Source organism: Polypterus senegalus, chromosome 6, assembly GCF_016835505.1.
Source record: "Polypterus senegalus isolate Bchr_013 chromosome 6, ASM1683550v1, whole genome shotgun sequence".
NCBI classification, from domain to species: Eukaryota; Metazoa; Chordata; class Cladistia; order Polypteriformes; family Polypteridae; genus Polypterus; species Polypterus senegalus.
The window spans coordinates 72,392,562-72,409,543 of NC_053159.1; the positions used below are offsets into that span (position 1 = coordinate 72,392,562).

The following is a 16,982-nucleotide window of genomic DNA, read 5'->3' on the forward strand; positions in this document are numbered from 1 at the left end:
ATGACTGCAAAACTTATAGATTGCACCAAAGAGGAACAGCGCTCTGTTATACGCTTACTGTGAACAGAAGGTGTGCCAGAAGCACAAATCCAACTCTGCATGTGTGCTCAGTTTTGGGATAAAGTTCTGTCTCGTAGTGTCGTCTATGAGGGATTGAAATGTTCAAAAATGGCTGTACTAGTGTGATGGATGTAGAGCTCTCTGGAAGTCCGGCTCCAGCCATGACCACGAGGAATGATGTGAAAGCAGCGGTGTATCAGTGGCTATGTGCTCAACCAAAAACATTTTTACTGATGGCATTAAAAACTTGGTACAACACTGGGAAAGTTGCATCGCAAATGAAGGTGACTATGTACAAAAATGATGTCATTTTATTTTTGAAATTCTTAATAAATAGAGTTAAAGTGCGGAAACATTTTGAACATCCCTCATATATCCCTAGGTATCTATTCGGTTTGTGGACTTTTGAAATATAGTTTTTATTTTCATCTATTATATTGCCACCTTTCTGGGGATGCTATTGTTGATTGCAGTCACTAGGACCACCCGTGGCCTATTACTCGCAACACGATGGGATAAAAGATCATCCAGGATATGCTTCCCTATCTGACTACATGGATTCCAAAACCCTTCGAACGTTTTTTGAAAAAAAAAAGTTTTGCTTTTGTTTCTCTTGTTCTCGAACTCCTTCCAACTTTGATTTTGTCTTGTGATTATTGGCTTAGGTTGCTGATAGTTGTTCACCTGGGACTGCCCTTGCTAAGGTGTTTTGGCTATGACATCTAGCATCTCTCTCAATTCTCCTGCCTGCTGGACATAATAATTCACTGGACTCATTATGTTCTTCTGGTTATGTGACACCATCATATGTAGTGAGTGGGCCTGAGAAAACATGAGCCATGGATGGATTTTAAGGGATGGTCCACAACCCAATGGATGCACTATGTTATTAAAATAAGTCTCAAAATGGATTTTGCTCCTAATTTTTTTAAGGTCACTGTTAATGAAAATATGTTAATTAATGAATTAGCTGATCAGAGATGCATTGGTAGTGCTGCTGCCTTGTATTATGGAGTCTGGAGGGTCACACACAGGGTGCTTCATAGAGTTTGCATGAGAGTCTACATGGGTTTACTCCGAGTGCTCCAGTTTCTTCCTACATTCCAAAAACAGGTACATTAGGTGACTTGGTGATGCTAAATCGTATTCTGATCCCTTTTACATGGCACCTATCCTTAAAACAGACTATACAATTTCAAATGAAGATAGTTTGCTGTTTCAGATTTAGCTTGAGAGAGGTTACTTCAACTTGAATATTTCCCGTTCAGTATTTTCATCTTTTACATGCCCAGATCCTCAACAGTCAGTCCAAGTGAGTGAAACAGCAGCAGAGCTTCTGCCTACATGTGCGGTCTGAGCAAATCCCTATTACGTGTCACACTCCCCCTATTACAAATTGTTAAAAACATAAAAGTGTTACTTCTGTCTCTTTCATGAAGCAAATAAATGACAGGAAATTTTCCAAGAAGTTAACTAAGTTCTTGAATGTACCTGAGCATTGCACTATCCATACATTTTCTAACTTCTTAAAGTTATAAGGTGCTTATACATGGACAAGCAAAAAAACAGTTTCTGCTGTTTAAGTATTTTCAATTACAGTTTTAGATATGTTCTTGTAAGTGAAACTTACTTTACATTGTAAATTCACATCATGAACTGTTTACCATATTTGACATGGGATGTGATGTAAGTATTGTCACACACAAGCACTTAGGAGGCAGCCAACAAACCCTAAGGTGAGTGATACTATAAGGGACAAGGGGTTCATTGAACATACTAATGCCTCTTTCTCTGTATCAACAGGAATAAAAAGACAAATATCTTACCATCCACACATCCGGTTACTCAAAATGGCCTCCATTCCACAATCCCGGCTCTGTTTCCCAGGAATGACGTCACTGCCGACTCTCCCAAAATGACGTCACTTCTGACCCTTCCTAATAACGTCACTTCCGGCCCAGCCATGATGAAGTCACTTCCGGCCTGCCATGATGACATTGGTTCCATCCCTCTGCTGTGATGTAATTTCCTGTACATCTCATTTCCTGCCACCATTTTGTCTATATAAACCCACTATATACAATGCTACTCTGTCAAATGCTTATTTTTTGATCAAATTTTACTATCTTGCAAATCTTTTTGTCTGGACATTATATGGGGTAATTCCCCAACTCTTTATTAGACTTTGTGGAATTATTTACGTATCACAGCATGTAGCAATATAATTGTGGCTCCAAGGTTAAACTGTAAAAAACGGCGTTAATTTTACAGTGTAAAACTGTTAAATAGTGAAAGTAGTCTACTGAAAAATATAAAATGGTAAAACACTGAAATGAAACGTACAGAACAGTATAATATATTTTACATTGTTAACCTGTAAAAAAATATATTCCTTTTCTGTGTGCCTCAGAAAATGAGATAATGACAGCAGAAAGGAAACCATATTATATATCTTTCATTTTACTACACCATACTTGAATGTGTATGGTTTGCTCTACACTGTCACATGGTCACCAAGAATATATATTCTTTAACTTTAAACAACAACATTAATTAAGTTTAGGGTTAAAGCTTTGCTTATATTGCCATTTGATGTAAAGAAAAATCAGTTATTCAATATAAAGTTATACCATAGACCTAAAAATATTGTGAGATTATTTTTTGTCAAAGTTCTACCAACCGCAATTGGCAGTTTTTGTCCATACATTTTTTTTATAGTGTACGTACAGACTACAACATTTGAAAACTATCTTCATCCACACTGGAGTTTTCGCATTATTTACAAAGTATGCATGTCCATACTGAAATACCCAGAAACGCATATGACGTAGACCTTCATGTACAATGGGCATGCGCGCATGAGGCAGAAAATCCTTGAAGTGACACTTGTGGACTACCAGGGGGCAAACAGCTCCCCAAACCCCGGACACAACAGACACAGAGCCCAAGTTTAGCTCAAAACAAACCTTTATTCAGCCGTAGGAAATGCTTTTGTCTCGCTTCCCACTGCAGCACACAGTGCAATGTACCAAATATATAACACAGGGTCTCACTCTCTCAATTTTCCATTCCTCCTCCCGTAAGCTTTGTCCACCTCCTCCTGACTCTGGCTCTCGAAATGGAGAGAGGCAGCCCCTTTTATAGAGCACCCAGAAGTGCTCCAGGTATTCGACAATGTCCTACCGGATGCACTTCCAGGTGTGGCAGCAGCACTGCAGAGGAGGGCTCAGCCGTTCTCTTTGCGCACCCAGGTGGTGGTCACAGGCATCAGCAGGGTTGAGCTTCCATGCTCCAAACCTGCGGTGCTATAGGATGCCCTCTGTCTTTCCAGGAGAGGTATTGCCCCGTGCAAGGTTCTTCCCCCTGTCCTTCTGTTATGGAGGTGTCCCGGCCGGCTGTACTGAAAAATTCAGAACCCTGTGAAGATCTGATTTCTTTGTGTTTTATGAGCTTTAAAGGCTATCGTCCCACAGGACTCTGATAGCATGTTCACAGCCTCTGTGTCATGTCAATTTGGCAATCACAAATGAAAGTAACAGTGTTCAGAACTGGTGACAATCTTCTTGGCATTAAATAAAAAGACCGCAAAGGTTAAAGTGACACCTAAAAAAAGTATTAAGCTTTATGTTCTTTTGCAAGGGGATTGATTATAAGCAGTCCACAGCAATTGGACTATATCTTGTACCACACAACATTTGTAAAACTAACCCAATAAAGGAAATAAATACTTAAATAAATGTGTACCTGTGTGTGTCTTTAGTTGTACCTTACTGCATTGTGCTTTTGTGTCTCTCTGTTATATCATTAGCTCAGTTGCATTCTACACATGTCTACTTCATTTAGCACCTTGTTATTAATTTTGCTGCTGAATGCACCCCTCATTACAGAACAGATTAAGTTTAAGTAATAAAGATTCATAAGAGGGTGTCAAATGAGTGATTTACAGTCTGATTTTTACAGCTCTCTGAATTTTTCACTATAACAGTAACACTGGCAACCATTGGATTTATCACAAAACTGTAGTAACCTGTAAATTATTTGCATTTTGAGCATGTAAGCAGCGTTCAAACTGCACAAAACACAATTAGATGCATACAGACAAGCAGCATCACAAACACCATGAAATCCAACTCTTCTATGCCCAGCCTGCTATATCAGAATAGCTTTTCTTCTGCGAAGTGTGACCAATGAGTGAATAAGACATTGTAATGATCAAAATCCAATCAGGGAAGGGCGCCGAAATAAGCATGAACCAACCAGAGTATGATTAGAGCATCATTTCTGGAAAACTCCATTTTTGCCCAGCCACATTACAACACTGACATGGTGTTTATGAAAGTATCTGGCTGTGGAAACCATTTTTTAAAAGTCTTCATATTAGGGGATTTGCTAGTGTAGACAAAAGGAGAAAAATGAGACAAATCTCTACATTTATAGATGAAAACGTGGTAGTATGGACTCGTCCTAAAAATGCAATTATTTTATGGTTTGTTTGACCACCCCAAGCTTCAAAGACAAATTAAGCCCATGAGATAACCACATTTCGTCATTTATGTTACAAGTACAATAATCCCTTGTGTGGATTAGGGAACAGGACCTCCATGAATGTGAAAATTCACAAATGTGCTTTGGGTATATTACTGTATATTTTAAGCTTATTGTGCTGAATAAGATGGAAAAAAGTTGCAAGGAACGTGAGACAGAATGATCAATGCATAATCAAATCATTCGTGTAAAACAGACAAAGTGCTTAGTTCAGGCGCAATTTTTATAAAATTTAAATTACAATACATTTTTGGATAACTTCACACTGATAGGATTTAAGTTAACCACTGTGCCAGCAAGCCATCCTGTCCAGCAAATCAGATAAAAAGACACCTTTGCTTGTAGAACCATAAATCGATTAAATGTTTAGTTTGCTGTGCTAATGCACTGGCAGTTCACAAACATTGCTCATACAGTGCTAACTAAGGCATTGGTTATATATTATCACCCCATGACTAAGTGTTATAAAAACTGTTAAAATTAAGTGCATAATGCAGGAAAACAAATTGGGGAACTAATTTAGTTACATTTTATCTTTATTAGTTGCCTGCCTAATAAATATAATATCTAAAACAAAACATACATACATTTCACAGGTTATGGTTTAGACAGGACACACACATCCAGAAGGCAATACCAGAAAAACAGAGTCAGGAAGATATAGATATAAAGATATTGTGGCGGACGCTATATGTTCAGGGGGAGCAGCCATGGACTGTGTAATACCTCCCTCTGGACACTAGAAGACCGCCTCCTTAGGTTGGAGCAGTGCCTCGGTGTCCTGCAGGGCTCCATGGGCATTGGAGTTGGGTGCAGCCCTGTTGGGTCCCGCAGGTGCCGACAGGGGGTGCTGCAGCTGGGACTCCTGAGCCTGTATTGGCAGCGTATTCGCCACACCAGGAAGTGCAGCCAGAACTCGGCAGTCAACCACCTGGAGCACTTCCGGGTAGACTATGTCAGGGATGCCGGGGCAACGACCCGGCCGGGACGGCGTGAGGGACCGGATATGGGTCTACGCCCACCCTGGATCACGTGGGGGCCGCCTTCCTGGTTGCTTTGGGGGCCACGGGTTGAGGGCATGGAAGCCCCACCCTGTAGGGGCACGTGGTCACCGCCAGGAGGTGCCCCAATGCCTTGGGGACCTGTTACCTCAGCACTTCCGCCACACCAGGAAGTGCTGGGGGGAAGAATTAAAAGGGCGCCCGGAGAGCTGCTGGGAGAACAGCCGGCACTTCTGCCACGCTGGGGCGTGGCCAATGAAGGAGTGTCGGGAATCACCTGGAGCTCATCCGGGAAAATATAAAAGGGGCCGTCTCCCTTCATTCAGAGCTAGAGTCGGGTGGAAGACGGACAAGGCAAGAGAGAGTGGAGGCAGCCCGAAGAGAGGCATTTTGTGGCCAGGACTGAGAGTTGGGGTTTGTGCACTAATGAACTGGGTCTGAGTGACCATATTTGTGTAAATATTGTAAATAATAAACATGTGGTGGTGAGAAACAACATGTCCGCCTGTCTGTGTCCGGGCCGCGTCCACAACTATGAAAGGGGCCAGCATCCACCACTCAATGGCCAGAGTCGGGAGGAGGAGGACGAAGCTTGGAGAAGGAGTGGTGGTGCAAAAAGAAGAGTGTTTGTGCTTGGGGTGTTTTAGTGCACTTGGGAATGTGTTGTGCCTGTGGGGGTCATGGGGAAGACATGCCCCACAGGTGAAGAAAAATAAAAGTGTCTTTGTTTTTATATTTGCCTCCGGTATGTGTCAGGTCAGGCGCCTATATAGCGCCCTGTTACAAAATTTACACTATATAGATATACTGTGTATATAGTAGTTCAAAGGAACTGCAAAGTGATGAAAATGATCTGTTCATGTGCAATTCAACTATGTTTGCTACTGTCAAATTTGTATTCAGATAAACACAGTAGTGCAGTGTTGTCACCATCCCATCCTGAAGAAGAGTGACAATGGTCCTTTCTAGGCTAAAGGAGAGTTCACACTGCTCATCAGAGTGTACGAGGTAGGCAAGCCATGAATCGGCTCCATTTCTTAAAGTCCTGCATTTCACACATTACAGGAGGCCCACTACTAAAACAGTTTAGGTTGTAAATCCCGCCAATTGTGACAGCATTACAGCACATCTCACATGGCGAGCCTATCTTGATCATTTGCAAAATTTTAAACCTGGTAATGCTTACTTAATAACTCCAACTTTGTCATTTTTGTCTTCACTTGAGATGAGACACAGTTCAACATAGATGCTCTGCAAGATAACCTTTGCTTGTTTACTCGTGTCTAACTAACTGTTGTTTCTGTCACAAGTGGATAGTAACTGTCCATATAAACACCCTTGTTCAAAATGTATTCAAGGAAGAATTACTGCAGCCACTGACTGCTTTTCATGTAGCTGCTACTACATATTACTGATTAAAAGGATCAGCCATAACAAATCTGAGAGGATAACATCCATCCATTCCATATCCAACCCACTATGTCCTAACTACAGGGTCACGGGGGTTTGCTGGAGCCAATCCCAGCCAACACAGGGTGCAAGGCAGGAAACAAACCCCGGGCAGAGTGCCAGCCCACCACAGAGAACAGTAATTCATGGTGGGCATATTTGAAAGTATAATAAGAATATTGGCAAACCATACCGTTACAGCCTAAGTAGCAGTGCATCTTGTGTCCATAGGTGGCTCTCAGCAGGTCACCAGCCCATCAATGAGAGAGTAACAAAGATGGTATATATTAAAAACTGTCTACCATTTCCGCCCTCTCTCACTAAGAATGTCACAAACTGAGCACTGATTCCTCTTCCTTAAAACAACCGACTAACTGCACAAACAACGCATACTCATACTGAAAATCTGAACCCCTAACTGTCATCCCTCTTACTTTGCCCAGTATTCAGTGGTTATGTGCCTTTGCTCTGTAAGACAGCATTGTCAGGGGTCCACAGTGGTGCAAGGTTTAAAAAGTAGTGGCCCAAGGTTTGTGGGTGTAGTTGCATGCTGGTGGAAAGCCGTATGGCAGTGAAGTCTTGTGGATTGCTTGTCAGCACAGCCATCCCTCATTTCTTCTCTGTGGACCATTACGAAAAGCACCAAACTCATTGGGAGCATAAAAAGATCTAAGGCAGGAGGGGAAATGACATTTGAGAATGAAAGAAAGGAAAATCAAGTGCAAAAAGAACAGAGTGAGAGAGGAAGAACTGGGTGATTGAGCCAGTGCGGAGTAGAGGAGATGAGGCAGTTGGGATGCCCTGTGTTGAAGTGAGGTGCAGGTCATTTCTGTTGACTACTGGGAGCAGGAGTGGTTCAGGGGTCATCCTGTGGATTGTGGCGGGATGAGGGAGTGGTTCCAACAGATGTCAAAAGGAGGTGTTTGGGATGACAGCTGGAGAAGGGACCCCGCTTGTCAGTGTGTGATTCCTGCTGCAAGACCCAGGGAAGATGACAGAGAGAGAGAGAGAGATGCACTGGAGCTTAAGATCCAACCACCCATCCATTTTCAAACCCGCTGAATCCTAACTACAGGGTCATGGGGGTCTGCTGGAGCCAATCCCAGCCAACACAGGGCACAAGGCAGGAACCAATCCTGGGCAGGGTGCCAACCCACCGCAGGACACACACAAACACCAAGCACACACTAGGGCCAATTTAGAATCGCCAATCCACCTAACCTGCATGTCTTTGGATGGTGGGAGGAAACCCACGCAGACACGGGGAGAACATGCAAACTCCACGCAGGGAGGACCCGGGAAGCGAACGCGGGTCTCCTAACTGCGAGGCAGCAGCGCTACCACTGCGCCACCGTGCCGCCGGAGCTTCAGATGAAAGCTTTTATGCTGGGTTTTGATTTATTTATTGGAATCTGTTTATAAGTTTTTAACTTTCACAACACACTGTTTTTGTTTTGTCTTGGATTATTTATTGAGGATGCTTGCGCTGCACTCTTTGAACACTTTTTTGTGATTTTTAAATAAACACATTATGCACTTTTGTACCAGAAGTGTTGTTTTATGTCCTCGATCACTCTAGTGCATCTTGGTTATGAATATCGATGTGGAACCCTAAGGTTTTGGGCACCCTGGGCATCACACACTCCAACTTCTCAGACAGACTTTGTAACCTCAGCCTCCAATAGTCAGCTGAGGCATGCAGCACAGCACTTTGGGCTTAATAGGTTTCTAAACAATTACTGTTCGATCAGGACCATCTCCAGCTCAGCATAAGCAAAAGAGTTGGTAGTAGACGTCTGGTGCGCCAAAGAGCCTCTAGGACCAGTCTTCATTCAGGGGAACATGTGGAGCTATAAGCACCTTGGGATTTACATAAACAACAAACTGGACTGGTCTGAGAAAACAGTGACGCTGCTCAGCAAGGGAAGAGACTCCCGTCTTTTCATGTATGCAGCAAGCTGCTGGAAATTTTCTACTAGTCCATAGTAGCCAATGTATTGTTCTACTCTGTGGCCTTCTAGGGAAGCAAATGGAGATCAAAAGGCACACAATGGATGAACAAATATATCAGGAAAGCCTTTTCCATCACAGGGCAAACCCTAGATGAACAGGAAGACAGGGTGGAAGCAAAACTGGATACCATCATTAAAAATACTCTACTGGAGGTACTGTCTAGGAGCACATTTAGTTAGCTACAGGCTCATTGGCAAGTTGTGCTAAGAAATGCCTCTGGGTTAGGTTTCCAGCAATTCAATGCTTCCTCCCAATGCATCAAACTAAATGCTTAAGCTGTTTAAGTTAGTTTTGCTATTTCTGCACAAGATGAAGAAATGCATTAATAAATGCTATGCTGTTGTATGTAATCTTAATATTATATGCAGCACAAATAATCACTTGTGAGTCTGCTGAAGCTGCGTTTGTATCAAATCAATCAATAAATCACTACCAATCAATGAAAGAATTGGCTGAAAAATGGGCCATCAGGCAGTGTAATATTAAAATGCAATAAAAACTTGGCAGGTTATGAAAAATGTTTTTTCAAGTAGAATAGAACTGTGAACAAAGCTAGAAGAAGGTTTCTTTCAGAAGGTCCCAACTGTCTCACAGGTTTCAAGGAGATATACACCATACTAACTCACGTCAGCATGGGCGTCACAGGGCTTCGTATGAAACAAAAAATGACATTAGTCTGGCTTAGGGTTTACTATGTTATAAAAATTTCTTTTGCTGGTAACTTGGCATACAACCTGGGCCTTTTTTATTTATTTATTTATTTTTTGGGAACTTTTAATTTCCCCTTGGGAACAATAAAGTATTATCTATCTATCTGTCTGTCTATCTATTTGTATTTCTGTCTGCCTGTCTGTCTGTGGATTGATTGTATTTGTCCTGTGAGTTTTTATTTTCCATTTGGGATTAATAAAGTTTATCAAATCAAATCTAATCTTATTTCAATCTAATCTAATCAAATCTAAAGCAGAGGCCTACTCATACAGTAGAGACAAATCTAATAGAGCATCCATAATATAAAACAGATTTCATTTTTCTTAGAAGAGGCCACACCAAGCTAATCTGCTACAATAATTGACATGTTGAATTCTGCAAGGGTCTACATCCCTGTGCCATGTTTTCAACACCTTGGTAAGACCATGCTGCAATTAATTCAGGCTGTTCTCAGGGTACAGCAGGGGCAACTGACTGTTAGATAGGCTTGTGACATCAAGCTAGGTGATAAAATGACCCATAAATTGATGTTACCAGCTTTGTGAGCAAAGATGTCTCAGAACTGTTGTCAAGGTGTCTCACCTAATCTGGCACCCTGCTTTTCATTCTGCTTTTCATTCATTCAGGTAGAAAAGCAACTGGGAGATGAATAATAACTAAAATTACAAGCAGAAAGTTGTAACCAAGGCTCAATACGTTTAAGAAAAATTGTAGTGAAGTAGAAAGCCAATAAACACACATGTGACCAGGGCCAAAATGTTAATGCTAAACCACAGTCAAAATGCAGAGCCAAATTTGCCAACCAGAATTAGTTTCAAAACAACACAGGAATAATAGTTTTAAAGCTTGAGCTGAATCCAATAAAGAACAACTAGGAACTGCATGACATAACATTTATACCTTTGACCTGGAAATGTTATGCTGCGCACACATCTAACACTTGATAACAACAACAAACTTCCCCAAGTGGTGGCAGCACCCATAAGGATCTGCGCTGGTACCTGGAAAGTTGTCAGACAATGGCTCACCCTGCACTCTGACCTCCAAAGGTCACGCAAAATGACAATTATCCCCTCAAAAAAATAAACCAAAAAAATAAAGAAATAAAAGAAGAAAACCACAATGGCATTGCTGGAGATTGTTACTTATTTTCAACATTGTTATAAATGTTTCCAGCATGTAATCAGTGTAGATATGACAGCAGGATTCCAGGACCTATAAAACAACTATAAAACTCCTAAAAGGTCTATAATTTTTGAAGTCAAGCAGAAAAAAACAAAAACCTGATCGTGACAAATGGGGGACAAATCATTTGTTATCATTATTTTATAGCATCAATAACAGGATTCTTCCAGCTGGTAGTATGCTTCTTCATCTAATTGCTACTTTTGCATCTTTTCTAGTAAGACACACTGGCTACATGAAGGTAATAATTTCTGCTTGCTTCCAATGCTAACCATATTAGACCCCTTGACCATACACATGAGCCTTAGGCTGGGACAGTTCTTGATTTGTCAAAATCTCCATTATGGCAAAGTGAATGGCAGGAGAAAGCAACATGGATAAGCTGTGGACCTTGTGCTGTATATATGTGTGTGTGTATGTATGGCGGTATGTGAGGGGATACATCCATCCATCCATTTTCCAACCTACTGAATCCAAACACAGGGGTCTGCTGGAGCCAATCCCGGCCAACACAGGGCACAAGGCAGGAACCAATCCTGGGCAGGGTGCCAACCCACCGCAGGACACACACAAACACATCCACACACCAGGGCCAATTTAGAATCGCCAATCCACCTAGCCTGCATGTCTTTGGACTGTGGGAGGAAACCCACACAGGGAGAACATGCAAACTCCATGCAGGGGACCCGGGAAGCGAATCTGGGTCTCCTAACTGCGAGGCAGCAGCGCTACCACTGTGACACCGTGCCACCCGTGCGGGGATACAGGAAAACGTAATTATTGTCATAATATGACCAAATGATATATTAATCCTGAAAACATCACATTATTGGAGGGTCTTCACTTTGCACTTTCTTTTTTTCTCCATTTTTCTGAGGCTATAAATTGGTGTTCATATCTGGTTAAAGGCCATTTCTGTTTCTGAAGAAAACATAAGTGATTAATAAAGTAAAGTGAGAGTCAATGGGAAGCTGCCATCTGAATTGCAGTACAGGCAGATATGCTCTTAATGTCAGGACTCATTTTGAGGAAGCCATCATAAATCTGAAAAGCTGGAAACGTGAGGGCACTTACACTTTGAAAAATAAACATTTTAACTCCTAAAATTTGCATGTAAATGCTAGGAAATGTTCCTTTTTCTTGTAGTGAATGAACTCTAACCAACAGGAGTATTCAGCACAGTATTGTGTGGCTACTTATGAAACAAGTTTTGGTCTTCACTTCCCTGATTCTATGAAGACCACCCAAACTCCTCAGTGATCAAGAATACAAGGTTCACGGTTAGCGGATCATCTTTACTCACCAATACAGACAACATCCATGAAGCCGTACATGCCGTAGCAGATCTGGAAGAGCAGGTCCTGGCGTTGCCATTTGGCAGATGGGCTGAGTGAGGACCAGATGAGCCATGAGATGCTGGCAAGAAGGAAGAGGGATCCCAGGATGGCTGCCGCAATCTGCACCTTCTCAATCACCGTCAGTGAGATTGTTTGCCACTATTATGTAAAAGGAGAATTTTTTTTTTAAATTTACCAGCAGAGTAACAGCTTAATGTTTGAATACAAGTCACGGTGAGAAGTAGCTTTCACTGTGTCCTGTATTAACATCTTGAGGCATTCATCCATCCTTATTTCCTTTTTAAGTTTCAGGATTGAGGCTAGTTTATTAAAAACTAATGGTAAGAAGTAAAATCTGAGTTCTCACTCTTGTGAGTAGATCTATAATATTTCCTGTGGAGTACTACATCATGTTCATCAATAAAATGAAAGTCCTGAAAGAGGCAGTGTGAAAAGGAGGATTTGCTAAATTAAACCCACTGCCTTTTTTGTTAATAGAGCTACAGGTACATGGCATTTAGCCAAACACTCAGAGAGAAGGCAGAAGGAAGGAATTCTGTTTAAGCTGCATGGCTTCTTTTTAATTAAAAATTGGCAGATTGACCGTGAGAGATCCCACGTTGCAGGTGAGCTCTATTACGGTGGCATGCCAACATTCTGTGATACAAACAAACTTCATTTAAAAAGGGATTTCCACACCAGCTATGTGCTTTTAATGGATATTTAACATAACAAGCAAGTTAGTTACCTACAACCATTTAAAAACAAATTCAGACCAGAATAGCAATGAGTAGCTGGTTGACAGAGCAGCTAAAAAAAGGGCCAATATTATTCTGGCAGGTCACATATTGCTTCGTCCAGGCTGGCACTATTTTGATTAAAAGTGCCACACAGTGACCACATGGTTTCTTCATTTCATGTCAATCTTCAAATTAAGTTAATTTTTAATTGGAAGAATCTCCCAATAAATTAACTTGAGGGTAAATTTTACTTAGTTCACTTTCCCCTGCTTTAGCTTTTAGCATGCAAGAGGCTATTGTGTTCATTGTTTTAACTGTTTTGCTTCGTTTTAACTCACTTGCTTGTTATGTATTTCATTGTTTCATTTTATTTCACTTGTCGTACATTGCAGATAATGCTGCTCTTTCACGAGCCACAAAGACCCTCACTTGTTTTGCTTCCATGATATTTTATCTTACCTTCTGTTCCATGAAACATCATCCTCAATCAGTTACTGTCTATATGTGGAACCTGTGCCATCCTAGAAATATGTTGACAAGGATGAAGTGATGCTGAGGACACTAACTGATTAGAGCCTGTCTCATTTTGAACATGGCAAGCTTGTATATGAAGCCTTACGTTTTTTTACATTCTCATTCACTGTATGGAGCAGTTTTCTTGTCTGCAACACTCTGTTTTTCTTGAAAAATGGAACAAAGGTGAAGTGTAGAGACAGTGTTCAATGTGAATGGGGAATATTATTCTTGTTGTGTGAGCATTTTTAGAAGGAGTAGACCAGAAGAAAAGCTATTATGATGGAGAATAAATAAAGAGTAATATCTAGCATATATGTTGATAAATATTTTGTATGTCTTTATCTGTAAAATTAGCTTTACACTTGTATAATCTTTAAAAGGAAAGAAAGCTGTGTCACCAGTTGTGGCTTTAGTGCATTTGGCCTACAAATCCCAGCAGCCCCAGTAGTATTACATCACTGGGCAGCTTCACCATGCCATGGGGGTTGCTGGGAAGAAGGATGATTAGGCGCTGTGGTGGCGTGGTTTATAGCGTATAAGTTGACAAATATTTTGCCTGTCTTTATTTGTTAACTCAACAATGCAAATATTATATTACATATTATTTTGTTTCAGGAGTTATGTTTTACTTCAGTCATGAGAAGAGTGGTGCTTTAATGTTTACCTAGCATACACCCCCTACAGTCTTTAAGACCGACTCAGGATGTGAAACTTATGGTAAGGAAGGACAGAACATTAGACCAGCTTGGCAAGGGTGGCTGTGTTTGGATTTAAAGCCTTTAAGCAATCCACCGCAGGAAAGCCATAAACTGACTGGTCAAGAAGGGAACGGACAATTAATAGCATTGGTCTAAAGTATGGCTGTTTATGATTGGTTTTGAATCAGAGTCCATTCTGTACCATGAAGCCCCACTGGCTTATGATTTATGGAAAGAATGGAATAAAGTAGGTCACCTTGCCTTTAACTCTATCTCTCTCTCTCGCCTTCTAGCCAGAACAAAAGACCGAGACGAAGACAGTTCTATCCTGGCAGCCATATTGAGACAGGCATGTGGCCGGTTTCAATAATCCATTCAAAGGCCATGTGGTAGCAAAGCAAGCTAGATTGAAGATAAACTGAGAGCCACCTATGGACACAAGATGCACTGCTACTTAGGCTGTAACGGTATGGTTTGCCAATATTCTTATTGTACTTTCAAATATACCCACCATGAATTACTGTTCTCTGTGGTGGGCTGGCACCCTGCCCTGGGTTTGTTTCCTGCCTTGCGCCCTGTGTTGGCTGGGACTGGCTCCAGCAGACCCCCGTGACCCTGTAGTTAGGATATAGCAGGTTGGATAATGGATGGATGGATGAATGACTGTTCTTTCTGGATGTATGTGCTTGTTTGTGTGATCTGTCCTGGTTAGATATGTCTTTGTCTGGGAAGTGCTCCCAGTCACTCCAAATCTTCATGCAACAACTAGAACCTGGTAGGACAAAACTGTACATTTCATTCAGAGGTCTGTTTACAGTTGTTTTTCATTTTACTCACCATCATCACCCACTGCTGCTGTACTGGACTGTTTTTGAACTGTGCCATAGGTGTTAATTATTTAGTAATCTAGTGTTTTGCTCAATTTCACTTACCCAGTGTTTGTTAAATAATTACCACCTCTGCAAGAATTTAGATAGGATTTTGTGTGTTATTTATTTATTCCTTGTTTTTGATATCTTTATTTAATTAATCTATTCCTTATCAACTCATTTTGAGCAAATTTGTTACTAGTCTGTGCTGTGAGTGTGGAAGGCTGGGGTCATTCCTGGGGTCCCCGAAATAAACAAATTACAATTAAAAACAGTGAGAATCTGAGCATCTTTGTGACCACTACATGTTTATTACCCTGCTAAATTAGACATTTTTGTTGAGCCATTTGGTAGCCTCTTCCTGGCTATGGCATAAAAGGGAGCAGAGGAGCTATGGGCCAAGAATTGATTTGCAGGGATTTACCCACCAACTGGGGAATGTTTTGGTTCAGGGTTGAAAAATTTAAGGATTCTGGGCACCGTCTGATCGTAACACCTCTTGTCCAAAACCTAAAGTCACTCAAAACATTCATTCAGCAGAAGTGTATAAAGAAACACTACTGGGGCTCCAACTAAATTTCCCACTGGGGACAAAATAAATATCTATCTAACTAACTATCTAGGTATTCTACAATAATTCAGAGAAATATTTTTTTTCACCCATGGATGAATGAGGATTTCATCTCAAGCTTTCCAGGCTAGTTTAAACCAAATGAACCCTGTCTGTCCAAAACAAAAGCCTGCGGATACTGTGTCGATGTGGTTAATTTTTAATTTCGTCAGTCAGGTTTGTGTTGAAGTTGTGAAACAGTACTTTAAAAGTCTTAGACAATCTAACATCTAGTTAAGTGTTAAAAACTACAAAAAAAAAAAACTGAGAAAGATATACTACTATACTATCATGACTTCTTTTAATCTGTTTGTAAACTCAGTTTTACAATAGTCATAATGTGCCAATTTAGAGTTGCTGTTAATCCATCATGCACTTCTACTACCTGAAAATGAAGCCCATGTGGACACAAGAAGAAACAGAATCTCCACACTCACACATGCTGTCTCACACTGAAAGCTGAGAGACTATAGCACCAAAGCACCACTTGCTTCTGTTGGGAAACGCAAGTACTTTAAGAAATGTACAACATCTTTAACAATGAACTGCTGTCCTGATGTATCAAAATGCTAAACAAGATGGTGGTGAGTGACCCGATCCGTGGAATCGGTGAACTAAAAGGTTGAATGAGTTTGCGTGTCAGTTCTGCTCCTGACTCAAAGTTACCACCTAGGATAGGAAGCTGAATGAATTATTAAGTGATGAGAACCATTGCTTGCACCTTTATGTTCACAGACCACCTAATACAGAAGTACTGTATTCATCTGTGGTGTTAATGTTTATTTCAGTTTTTTTTTTTTGACAACAAGAGCTTTTTGACTCAGTTGTTCTTTGTATTTGGGGTGTATGTATTCGCCGGAGCAGCAGACAATAAGACTCTATCAGTGGATAACTTACACATAATGAACGAATGATTGAGTCAAAAATCCAGATCTTTTCACTAAATTGAGTTAAATGATTTAATTACCTGGGTGAACAAGAGTGCCTTTCTTTTCATCTAAAATGCTAGGTAAAAAGCTGTCATGTTTCACTATTCATCACAGCTGTTAAGAAAACTCTTTGTTCTCAGTTATAGTGATATTCCTGCTGCAGGTAGCGCTCCATTAGTGATTGTCTTTATTTCAAAAAATAGATCTTGACAAGTTTTATATTAGAACATTAGAACACTCTAGACGAGAACAGGTCATTCAGCCCAACAAAGCTCACCAGTCCTATCCACTTATTTCTTCCAAGAAAACAACGTTGAGT

The 16,982-nt window shown here is 40.9% G+C and overlaps 1 protein-coding gene across 1 annotated transcript in view; it reads right to left on the bottom strand.

Annotated features, from left to right (window-relative positions):
- The window catches only part of LOC120531168 (E3 ubiquitin-protein ligase MARCHF4-like), a 239,051-nt gene that overhangs the window by 100,298 nt on the left and 121,771 nt on the right, over positions 1-16,982 (bottom strand). The window contains exon 3 of the mRNA XM_039756333.1: positions 12,268-12,460. Within this exon, the coding sequence (XP_039612267.1) occupies positions 12,268-12,460 (193 nt within the window). The remainder of the gene's footprint in view (positions 1-12,267; positions 12,461-16,982) is intronic.